Below are 13,167 nucleotides of genomic sequence, written 5' to 3'. Positions count from 1 at the left end.
ACTTTCCCCTCCTTGATTTTTGTTCCAATTATCTGGCGTCTTTGCTGGATTATTTCTATAAGCAAGTCACATTCTTCCATCAGCTTGGATTCTTGTCGAGACGCATTCACCTAAAGAAGAGATCAAGCTATTGCACTGAATAAATTTAAAAACATTCAGAACAAGATAAAGCTAACAAAGTTGCATTGTTTCACACCCATGTTTTTAAAATGCTTTTAAACTTGAAGGAATGCTTGAATTCTTGAAAACAATATATTTTCTCAGATACTATTGATACAAGTAATTATTATAATATAAGGGTGATATCCAGTAAAGAATGAAGGTAACTTTGATTCCACGCAATATAATTTTCTCATCCTTTGTTTCCTCTACATATCATTTCCTGTCTAATTTTCATCAGAATAAGTTGGATTTTTTTTTTGAAATGGTAGCTGTCTCATTCATTTCATTACTGAGATGACAAAACAATAAAAATATCAATGTTATTTCCTTTTCTTGTTTTACTATTTATACTTATGTATTCCTTTCACACTGCATTGAATTTATATACTTTTTTATTTTTTAATATAATAATTCCATCTTCAATTAAACAGTGTGACGTCCGGGTACAAATATCTTTGTAAAATGATAATCAAGATTTAATATTCATTACATTAATTCTATAATATTAAAATGATAATAATCATAATCTCTCTTAACATATCTTCTTTATTTGACTCATCTTTTTATTTTGTTTCTCTGTTTCTAACTTACATTTTTGTTATCTAACCATTGATAAAATAAGTCCCATGTCATATAGTATTCAGTTTGTTCTTGCTCCTTAATCGCTAGTGTTAGTTTATTCATTTCTGCACATTCTATGCATTGAATTTACTGTTATTTCTGTTAATACACCAATCATTATTTTCATATAGTACAGTGAAATTTTAACAGCCATTTTCAATTTCTCTGACAAAAATTAATTGCTCACAAAGAGACCACATGCTAAACACTACGTTTTACAGGCATTTACACATCTGAACATTTATTCACCTATGTTTGTATACACAAACACATACGTATGTGTATGTATGTTTGTATGTGTATGTATATACTCCAAGACGGAGTGGCTGTGGATGCCGGCACCCCGATTCAGTCAGCTGCAGCCGCAGCTGGCTGTTGGAGGCGAGTTACTGGCCCCAAAGAATAGGGTGCGCAACTTGGGTGTCCTTCTGGATGATCGGCTGTCGTTTGAAGACTATTTGACGGCCGTCTCCAGGAGGGCCTTCCACCAGGTTCGCCTGGTTCGGCAGTTGCGCCCCTTCCTTGATCGGGATGCCTTATGCACAGTCACTCATGCGCTCGTTACCTCTCGCTTGGATTACTGTAATGCTCTCTACATGGGGCTCCCTCTGAAGTGCACTCGGAGGCTTCAGTTAGTTCAGAACGCAGCTGCGCGGGTGATAGAGGGAGCTACACGTAGCTCCCATGTAACACCGCTCCTGCGCAGACTGCACTGGCTGCCTGTGGCCTTCCGGGTGCACTTTAAGGTGTTGGTTATGACCTTTAAAGCGCTCCATGGCTTAGGACCTGGGTACTTACGGGACCGCCTGCTGTTACCATACGCCTCCCACCGACCCGTACGCTCCCACAGAGAGGGACTTCTCAGGGTGCCGTCCGCCAAACAATGTCGGCTGGCGGCCCCCCGGGGAAGGGCCTTCTCTGTGGGGGCTCCCACACTCTGGAACGAGCTTCCCCCGGGTTTACGCCAAATACCTGACCTTCTGACATTTCGTCGCGAACTCAAGACTCACCTTTTTATCCGCGCGGGGCTGGCTTAAATCGGGATTTTAATGTTAAATTTATTAATTTTAAACGGGGTTTTAGTATGGTAAATTTTAATCACTGGGCTAATTTAAATAAGTTTTTTAAATCGTATTTTAAATCTGTATATTGTATTGTCGGTTTTTTATTATGCCTCCCTGAGTCCTTCGGGAGAAGGGCGGTATAAAAATCAAATCAAATCAATAAATAAATAAATACACATACAAAGATACATATATGCATATATTTTTTATTTATTTTGTTTCTCTGTTTCTAACTTACATTTTGTTATCTAACCATTGATAAAATAAGTCCCATGTCATATAGTATTCAGTTTGTTCTTGCTCCTTAATCGCTAGTGTTAGTTTATTCATTTCTGCACATTCTATGCATTGAATTTACTGTTATTTCTGTTAATACACCAATCCTTATTTTCATATAGTACAGTGAAATTTTAACAGCCATTTTCAATTTCTCTGACAAAAATTAATTGCTCACAAAGAGATCACATGCTAAACACTACGTTTTACAGGCATTTACACATCTGAACATTTATTCACCTATGTTTGTATACACAAACACATACGTATGTGTATGTATGTTTGTATACACAAACACATACGTATGTGTATGTATGTTTGTATACACAAACACATACGTATGTGTATGTATGTTTGTATACACAAACACATACGTATGTGTATGTATGTTTGTATACACAAACACATACGTATGTGTATGTATGTTTGTATACACAAACACATACGTATGTGTATGTATACACTCCAAGACGGAGTGGCTGTGGATGCCGGCACCCCGATTCAGTCAGCTGCAGCCGCAGCTGGCTGTTGGAGGCGAGTTACTGGCCCCAAAGGATAGGGTGCGCAACTTAGGTGTCCTTCTGGATGATCGGCTGTCGTTTGAAGACTATATGACGGCCGTCTCCAGGAGGGCCTTCCACCAGGTTCGCCTGGTTCGGCAGTTGCACCCCTTCCTTGATCGGGATGCCTTATGCACAGTCACTCATGCGCTCGTTACCTCTCGCTTGGATTACTGTAATGCTCTCTACATGGAACACTTTGAAACCCAAGCTCTAGAAAATCTGATCACAAACCCAAACTCTGGCTCAGATATGTAGACGACACCTTCATAATCTGGCCACACGGAAAGAAAAACTTGACAACTTCCTCACACACCTCAATAGCCTACACCCCAAAATACAGTTCACCATGGAAACAGAAGTTAACAACCAACTTCCTTCCTGGATGTCTTAGTCTACAGAAACCCAATGGCTCCCTAGGACACACCATCTACCAGAAGAAAACACACACAAACCGCTATCTGCACTCTCACACCACCACCCAGCACAGATCAACTCCGTAGCCAAGACACTCATCTCCAGAACAAAATGCTTAGCTGACGAACAACACCTAAAACCGAACTAGACACTCTCACTAACGTACTAACATCCAATGGATTCCAAAGAAATAAGATTACCAAGCTAATCCAAAAGAACCCCCACTAAAATCCAAGACAGAGAACAAGAAAACGGCACAGCCCTCCTCCCATATATAAAAGGCACCACAGACAGAATCAGCAAGATCCTCCACAAACACAACATCAAGACAGCATTCTGCACAAACCAAAAATATCCACCATCCTAAGAAACCCCAAAGACAAAATTGAGTTAGAAAATCAAGGAGTATATGAAATCCCATGCACCGCCTGCCCCACCACATACATTGGACAAACCAACAGCAGAATAAGTGCACGCATTGAAGGACACAAGAACTCATTCAAAAAGAGGAACCAACTTCTTCCCTGGTCCAACACTTTAAAGTCACAGGACATGATATTGACTTTAAAAAGACCAGAACTATCGCCAAAACTGAACACTTTAACAACAGAATAATCAGAGACGCCATTGAGATAGAAAAACGCCCACACAGCATGAACAAACGAGATGATACCTCCCGCCTACCAGCCATTTGGAAACCCGCCCTTATTGACAAACGAGTCCCTAACACGAGGAATGACACCAGACCCACACTCACGAGGTCCACACAGGATGTCACCACCGCACATCCACCCAGAAAGCAGACCCAAACCCACACTGATCATGAAGCACGACCAAGGACCAGAAGCCAGACCGCAGCTGCAACATTAGCCATTTCAAATCCCTCCAATCCATACATGCAGCAGACTGACACCCACTATGAAGATGTAGCACCACCACAAAGCCAAACAACAGTTATGCAGCTCACCAGCTCAAATCCCCCTGCAACACAGACTAAATTGAGCACAACTAAGCCCCACCCAAACAGGACACACCCCCAGCCAATCAGAGCACAAAAAAACCTCCATCCAATCAGAGCACAGCCAAGCTCCCACCCAATCAGTTCAAACCCCCACTAGCAGTTAAAAGGAAGAAACAGCTGCGATCATACATTGCTCCCAGAAGCACGAAGCTGAAGCCTGAAGATGACGAATGAGATTTCGTCGAAACGTTGCCAAGACATTTCCAATTTTACACGGGAGAAAACCCGAACAACCAAAGATCTACATACAAACACCCGTGAAAACCTCAGAAAACATATATATATATATATATATATTTTATAACTTTATAATTATATTTTATAATTTTTATAATATCTATAATTATTATAGATATTGGCTGAGCCTCTGGTGGCTCAGACTGCTAAGACAGTCTGTTATTAACACAGCTGCTTGCAATTACTACAGGTTCAAGTCCCACCAGGCCCAAGGTTGACTCAGCCTTCCATCCTTTATAAGGTAGGTAAAATGAGGACCCAGATTGTTGGGGGCAATAAGTTGACTTTGTGTATAATATACAAATGGATGAAGACAATTGCTAACATAGTGTAAGCCGCCCTGAGTCTTCGGAGAAGGGCGGGATATAAATGCAAATAAAATAAAAAATAAAATAAATAAATAATGACTTCGCAGCTGCTTGCCATGCTGCAGCTCAGGGGCTTCTTGGCACATGCAGTTCTGGGACTGCAAGAAACCCTTAATCCTCGGTGCAGCATAAAGTCACCTGGAAGACTCATCTACCTGAACTCACCCTTGTACATGGCACAAAGGAAGCCCCAGCAAGCTACAGCACCAGGAACTCTAAGCAAGGATTTTCCAATGGGAAAATGCTGAGGGTTGTCTCAGAGAACCACATGCAGGAAGCGCAAGCCAACCCCTGCCATTTTTTCATTAGGTAAACAGCTTCCAGCCTTCCCACTGACTGACATTCATATTTGTATTGTGTCGCTAGACCAGATTGGGAAACCATGTCTCTACCAGAAAAGCTGAAGTGTCCAGGGTGACATGGTGGTCACGGGTCTGAAAAAGAGACTGCAAAGGCAGTGAAAAGCAGACAGCGAAGGCTGTGAATTGATTCTGCTTCAGCCATAACAGGTCAATATAGGGAACTGGAAGAGAAAGCTGGGCAAACAAATGCTTGTTGACACTTAATGGCATTTGCTGGGCCCTCCCCAGTCTGCGTTCTGGTGCTGCTGGGGCAGGCTGGGAAGCCCTGTGTAGAGAGTGTTCACCAGAGAAACTGGACCACAGATCCAAAAAGGAGAGAACAAAACAACCAAGAAGCATCTGTTTCAGCAGCTGGATTCAAAAGGCAAAATGCCAGCACAGGGAATTGGAGAGAAGACAACCGGGTGAATGAATGTTTGCTGGCATTTTGTGGGGCTTCTTGGATGTTGAAGCTTTCCACTGCGAAGCTGAGGCAGTTGACCATGGTGTCATGTTGTGTGATGGCTCAAGGGCTTCTTGCAATCCCATAACCATATGGTTCTGGGGCTGCTTGCTGCCCAGTAAGGCAGGATACAGAATGACAAAAAGGCAGAGATGGGGAGCTGCTAGGGGAGAGGTGGAGGCAGTTCCTCACTTTACTGAGGTTTAGGGCTGGAAGGAACCAAGCCTGAAATGGCTTGGCTTGACAGGATTGGGACAGGTTCTCTAATGGCTGCCTGCCTTTGTATAATGACTGCAATGGGGAGTGCCAGAATTGCTGTTGCTAAGTGATGTAATCATGTGCTGTTTTGTTTTATGACTGTATCATTTAGCACTCAAAATTCTGGTCCCAATTTAAGTCAAGGACTACCTTCAAACATTTTGTATTATTACTGCTTCTTGTGTTTTTCTAAGAAACAGTTGAACTGTTCAAAAATTTAAATTTGTAATTTTTTTTAAAAAAAAGATAAAGAACAGTGCTGTGCTACATAAAGGGACATAGAGAACATTATTATTTGTTTTGCCACAAACAAAAACCTATTATCGGTTAATGTAGTGCATTTGGATACAGGCTGCCAGCATAGTTCTAATTTTTGCTCAGCCACAAACAAGAGATTTTTCTTAGTCTATTTCATGGAAAAACTGAAGGCAGAGACCCATTTTGACTGGACTTAAAAGACGTCTTTGTTACAGGACAGAAGTCTTTTGAAAATACTGGCAATTACATTATCTGTAATGAAATTCTATTTTGCTTTTTTAAAAAACATCCATCTCTGTTTCACTTTTCTACATTCTCCTTTTCTTTGGGGATTTTTGATTTGACTAGCACATAAGAAAGGAGACTGCAACATATCTTAAATAGCACTAATGCTCCTTGTAAGCTTAATGTTATCCTGCCCTGAAGATTTCCATAAATGAGGTTTGCAGTCCCAGTGCAGGACAGCTTTATCAAGATAACCTGTTCACCTTGTTCTCAAGGGTTTACAGAACTTGGACTTAAAACAAACCATCTCTTTTGACCCAAGTCTTGTATGTGGATCCTGAAGTTATGTTAAAATAGATGTCTACAACTAACTTTAAAGTGTTTTCACTATAAATAGAAAGAGCACAGCTGAGTTTCAAAACCTAGAGTAAAATTGCTTTTCCGGTGCTGTATAATCTAAGAATAATTTTTGTACGTGATCCCACGATTGGTTAAGAAACATTGGCTAAAACTGTGATTTTTAAATCAGCTACAGTCCAGGAAAACAGGTTTCCTCCCCATTCTCTCTGGCTAATTGTTCCTGATTTTTCCACAGCTGTCTTCCGATTATGTTCTGTGCAACAGGCTGAAACAATTTCATTCTCTTGAGTAAATAATGCAGGATTTTCATAAATGCCAAACACATTTCAAAACATTCTCTCCCCCTTGCTGGACCAACATATACAATATAGAGAAAGGAGACAGTGTCCACATTTCCAGCAGTCCTTTAGCAAATGACATAGAGAGGATCCCTGATCTCTGCTCAGATAACCAAATGGATATGATTGGCTTGTGCTCTTTATGAAAAATACAACTTCAATAGCTGCTGCAATGCTCAAAAGGGAAGATCTGGACAATAGGTTTAAAGCCAAGGAAGAAAAGAAATGCAAGTTCCCTCTTGTAAGAAATCAGAGCTGCTTGCAAAAAATTGCTTGGTTTTGAATTTTTGCTGCATAAGTTTCTCACTAGCCAAAAGCTGTGGCTAATGATCCAACAGGTAATACTATAGGGTTAATTTATTTTCAAGATGATATATTTAAAGTTTAGGGCTGGGGTGTCAAACTCGGTTGTCATTTTGTTGTTGTCACGTGACGTATTGCGACTTTCCCTCCCTTCACTAAAACAGGGATGGGCAAGGCCAGCACATGATGCCTCTGGCCCACAGGCCATGAGTTTAACACCCCTGGTTTAGGGGTTCAGCTCAGCTTCTTTCTTGATACAGTCTGAAAAGCTGTAAGTAAAGGGTGGATTAAATATAAGAAGGGTCATGTATTTGATATAATGTTTGAAAAGAATATATAATATGAAACAATATCTACATATTTACTTCAGATCATCAGAAATACCAGTTATGCAAAAGCACTAATTTTGAATCAGCTCTTATAGCTACCTAAGTTCTTCTTGTCTAACCAAAGGGTATTTTGTTTATAATCTGTAATGATATAAAGCTAGAAAGAGTGCAGAGAAGAGCAACAAAGATGATTAGGGGACTGGGGGCTAAAACATATGAAGAACGGTTGCAGGAACTGGGTATGTCTAGTTTAATAAAAAGAAGGACTAGGGGAGACATGATAGCTGTGTTCCAATATCTCAGGGGTATTGAAAGAAGAGGGAGTCGGGCTGTTCTCCAAAGCACCTGAGGTGCTTTGAAGCAATGGGTGGAAACTGATCAAAGAAAGAAGCAACTTAGAACTAAGGAGAAATTTCCTGACAGTTAGAACAATTAATAAGTGGAACGACTTGCCTTCAGAAGTTGTGAATGCTCCAACACTGGAAATTTTTAAGAAAATGTTGGATAACCATCTGACTGAGATGGTGTAGGGTTTCCTGCCTGGGCAGAGGGTTGGACTAGAAGGCCTCCAAGGTCCCTTCCAACTCTGATGTTATGTTATGTTATGTTAAAGCAATATGCACCCATCTAATCAAAGTATTTGCTCTCAGCTCTTGATTTTAATGTTAGAGCTGTTTCATTCATTCAAAGTTTCTAAGATAGGCTGTATGGGAGCTTATTTTGAATGCATTGAAACCTACCCTTCTTTACTCTTCTTTCTTACAGAAAAAAATTATATTAGAGATGTGTAACATTTACCCCAATCATTCTGAAATTCTAAATGGTTAAGATATATACACAGGAACCCAAGAGCACATGTAAAATCTTGAGAAAATGTATGAACTGAACAATATTTTAGTATATTTATATTTAGAATATAAAAATATATATTTTAATATATAATATTACAAATATTATTAATCCATCTTTGCAAATTCTTGCGTTTCTTTGAAAAGACCACTCCTAGTTTGAAATATATCTTGATTCAGGAGCCCTTCCATAGCCACTGAGCTACCATTTGATGTTGTAATGGCTGAATTGGAGGTAAACTGAGCCTAAAATTGTCTGGAATTCCAGCCAGCTCTGTCTGTCTAAGCCAAAGAAAACTCCAGCTAACTACGAGTAATTTTCATAGACATAAATAAGTGAAAATTTGGGAAAAACAGCCAGGCACCAACAACATTTAATTGCCTGGGCTACACTCTGGACAAACCCAATAAAGGCCCACTGGCCTTAGAAATTAACAAAATAAATTAAGACATGATTATAATGATTACTGTGAACATGTGGGTGCAAATAATTTTAGGTAATTATTTTCATGATTCATATGTCATTCAACTGCAGGAAGGCTTTAATTGGTAGGATGAAGAATTTGAAATATACTTCCCCTTGGCAATTACTTCAGGCCATTATGGTGTTACCCCCATAGAAACCCAGTAAACCATTAATAATTGTTTGGTGTCATTATATAAAAAGCAATTGACACCATCATCAGTTTTCATAAATTAAGAAGACAGGGAGAAATATCTTGGGAACAAGTTTCTTTTCTTTTTCCATTCTTTATTCTAGTTTAATATTCTGGTTTCATTCCTTGGTCTGAGTATGTCAAGTCTAAATACAAACTAATTTTTTATGCCTCAAATTAGCGCATGCGCACACACACACAAATTAAAAAGGAAGCTTCTTTATATGTAGTTTATAAAATATCAGCCAATTCAAAAAGGGAAATAGTTCTTTTAGAAGTTAGAAAATGGCTGAAATCCAACCCATAGGAAAATATCAGTATTTCAAAGTATCATAACAATATATAAAACACCTAAACACCTAAATTCATAAATTTTGTTGGTGGACCAGGATTAATAGGATTTGATTGCAGTTACTGAAGACTGACAATGATGTAACACAGGGGTTCTCAAAATCTGTGATATTTTGATAGCGTCCAATTATATACAGTATTTGTGTAACCCTTGTCCCATTTTTTAAAAACAATTTAGTCAATTATTTTGACAGGTAACTCATAGTTTTATCTATCACCTAAAAGCCATTCCAAAATTTAATCCCTGTTCCAACTTTGTTTGAGCCAAGCAGGATAGTTCTCAAAAGTTCTTCCAGGCTTTGTTTTCCAGAATTAGTAAACAGGTAATCCTTGGTTAGCAATAGCACTATAGCAATAGCACTTAGACTTATATACCACTTCATAGTGCTTTACAGAACTCTCTAAGTGGTTTACAAATATCAGCATATTTGCCCCCCAAAATTTGGGTCATTTTACCGACCTCTGAAGGATGAAAGCCTGAGTCAGCCTTGAGCTGGTCAGGATTGAACTCCTGGCTTTGGACAGAGTTAGCCTGCATTCTAACCACTGAGGCACCATGGCTCCTTAGTTGTTTAGCAATCACAACTGGGACTGACAACTCAGATGCTAAATGATGCAGTTGTTATGTGGAAAATCATGTAAAAGTGTGATTGTGCTTCAAATTTTATTTCAGCTTTCTTTTGCTTTTCAGCATCAGAAAGCTATAATTCCAAGCAGCTAGGCAAGCTCAAATGGTAGGGAAAATTTCTGGAGTCATGATGAAGCTGGGTAAAAGGACAAATATAGCGCTTTATTGCACTCTGCCACTCTTTGGAATGATTGCCCCCACTTATGGGATAATAAGCAAGAAGAGAATTGTTTGTATTTACATTTATTAGAGAAGAAAGGATTACAAGAAAGTAAACAGGCACACAATGATGCATTTCAAAAGAAATGTGCTAGGATGGCTCCTTGCCTCCAAGTCTAGAGCCATTCAGGGGGCAAACAAAAACTGAAAGTATGAAACTAATTAAAGTCTTGTCAGTTACAGGCAGCAGCCATGAATAGATTAATTTAGATTTCAGAGCTGAGTTTGTTAATTTGCATTTAACACTGTTTATGGTTAACACTGCATTGTGGCCAAAAGCAGCTTAGGAAAAGGTTTTACTTTTAACTTTGAATGGTCACTGAGCAGCTTTCTTTAATCTGGACAACTTCCAGATCAAGTCCTGAAGCAGTTAGTAGTCACACATTTAGAAGTATGGAGTCCCTCCATTTTTCTTATGCTATTACTGTGCTTGTTTGCTACACAGTATATCTAAAGATAGCCATGATGATACTTTCTAATAAATTAGAAAAATATTAGGGCACACACATTGAATTATGAGTCCTTTATTGTAATTCATTGTTAGACTTACTTATAAATCAGTATCAGTTATTTTTGAGATGATAAGTTGATTAAAATTTAAACTAAAAAAATAATTATGCCATATTTACTTTTATAATAAAATTACAGTATAGCAATACCACTTAGATTTATATACCTCTTCGCAGGGCTTTACAGCCCTCTCTAAGCAGTTTACAGAAACAGCATATTGACCCCAACAATCTGGGTCCTCCTTTTACTGACCTCAGAAGAATGAAAGGCTGAGTCAACTTCAAGCCCCATCAGGATCGAACTCCAGACTGTGGGCAGTTACCCTGCAATTGTCATGGATCCACTCCTGGACCCCACTCTGGACATAGGTTTGGAGGAGGAAGATGAGTCTACATCTCCTCCTGATCCAAGGACACATTGGGGCAGAGAGGAGATAGGCACAATACTGGTTGGCTAGACTACTTGCAAGGAGGCAACCTTGCCTCTTGGAAAGGGCTGCACTAGCATCGCCTACTTAATCCTGCCCCAAGGACTTGAGCGTTGCAGGAGCAACATGCCTAGTTCCATGCCTTGTGTGCTTGTGCCATGTATCCTGACCTGTCTGACTCAAGGACTGCTTTCCTGGACTTCATGTGCGCCCGCTGGACTCAGTTCCCATTGACTCCCAGGGAGGCAGATCCTCAGAATTTTTTCAACTCGGACCATAGGCTAGAGACTGTTATAACCCAGAATGGCACCTCCCATTGCCACACTATGGAGAAGGGGGTACTTTCTAATGACCTGATCGTGGGGTCTGAATAAACAACTGTAGAACTCTTGCTGCATGTGTGTGTGTGTGTGTGAGAGAGAGAGAGAGAGAGAGTGAGTGAGTGGGACAGCACAGCAATGCAGCATTCTACTGCATTGCGCCATCAGGTATACTAATAGAAAATTACTGTAAATATCTTAATTATTTTAAAATAATTGTTCATTATTTTTATGGACAATTAATAAAATATGAACAGTAGATTTTTTCTCTTGAGTTATATATAAACTTATAGTTAGATGAGCAGCAAATAAATAAATAGCAATACTATATTAGCAATTGAATTTACTTTTTTGATATGACTGTCAAGAGTAAAACAGAGGCCCTGTGACACTTAAGGACAGTTAAAATTGGAAATAATGCATTTTAATTATGAAGTTCATTTTTTTTATCACCAGGGAATCCTATCCACATTAATCTATCTGTTAAAGAGCCTCTGTGTGGCACAAAGAATTATGGAGGATATTTTACAGCATACAGTTAGTTCATGCCAGGATGTTGTGAAATCTCTTGGGCTCACGTGTCATCATGTATGAATTCACTTACAGCTTGTTTACTGCACAAAGCAATCTGTATTTCATGTTACCAATTGTTCATTCCAACTTTATTTCTACCAGACTTCAAAGAAACCACCAGAGAATATAACTAAAACAATATATTAACATAAAATAATTGATCAGTCTACTTTTTCTACTGGTAGGACAATATATTCTAGAAAAACAGGAATTATTTTTTCCTTCATTTTATAATTTAACCATTAAATGAATTGTATACATACATTAAAATGGTTTTTATATAATTTGCCTTTAACTATTGGAAATATTTTGTCTTTTATTGATTTTTTTTACAAGTGTGTTAACAATAAACAAATGCTATTTTATTCAAAGCAAAATTATACATATTTTCCAACAGTGAAATCTCCATGACATTTACTTGACCACTCTATAAAGAAGATACTAAATTATCTATTTGGTCCATATTCAACTTCATAATAGGTGTATACTTGCCTATAAAGTCACCAAGAGTCAGACACGACAGAACGGTTAAAACAAAAAGAAATAGGTATATATAAAATAAATGAATACATATGTTTTCAAACTGTAATATTATTTTAAAAGTCTGTAAAACATAATGTCACATATTCAGAAACAATTATGAATTAAATATCACTGAAATTACTACTTACCTCTACATGTTGACAAGTTTGAATTAATTTAGCCAAAAGTGTTTCCAGTTCAGTGTTTCTTTTGATAAGACTGGTAAGATTACTTTCTAAATTTTGCTGTTAAAAAAAAAAAGAATGAGTATAGTATTTGGCATTACATATAATCCAATAAAAAATAGTTCATGTAAATACATCTCTCTCTCTCTCTCTCTCTCTCTCTCTCTCTCTCTCCCTCCTTCCCCTTTTCTCTCTCTCTCCCTCCCACGAAAGAGACCTAAAAGAAGATGAATTGGCCACAGCAACAAGTATTATGGGCCCAATTGGCAAAAGAAAGCCCAGGACTGTATTGGTTGGAAACATGCAGAAAAGGCCTTCATCCTGCAG

At 38.6% G+C, this 13,167-nt stretch overlaps 1 protein-coding gene across 5 annotated transcripts in view; it reads right to left on the bottom strand.

Moving 5' to 3' along the window:
• The window catches only part of MID1 (midline 1), a 230,442-nt gene that overhangs the window by 19,890 nt on the left and 197,385 nt on the right, over nucleotides 1-13,167 (bottom strand). For all 5 annotated transcript variants that reach the window (XM_058184611.1, XM_058184614.1, XM_058184615.1 and 2 more), the window contains exons 3-4: nucleotides 12,805-12,900; nucleotides 3-110 (exon numbers count right to left, since the gene is read on the bottom strand). In XM_058184611.1, coding sequence (XP_058040594.1) covers nucleotides 3-110; nucleotides 12,805-12,900 — 204 coding nt within the window. The remainder of the gene's footprint in view (nucleotides 1-2; nucleotides 111-12,804; nucleotides 12,901-13,167) is intronic.

Source organism: Ahaetulla prasina, chromosome 5 (genome assembly GCF_028640845.1).
Source record: "Ahaetulla prasina isolate Xishuangbanna chromosome 5, ASM2864084v1, whole genome shotgun sequence".
In the NCBI taxonomy this organism is placed as follows: domain Eukaryota; kingdom Metazoa; phylum Chordata; class Lepidosauria; order Squamata; family Colubridae; genus Ahaetulla; species Ahaetulla prasina.
This window is presented reverse-complemented; position numbering and strand designations above follow the sequence as displayed.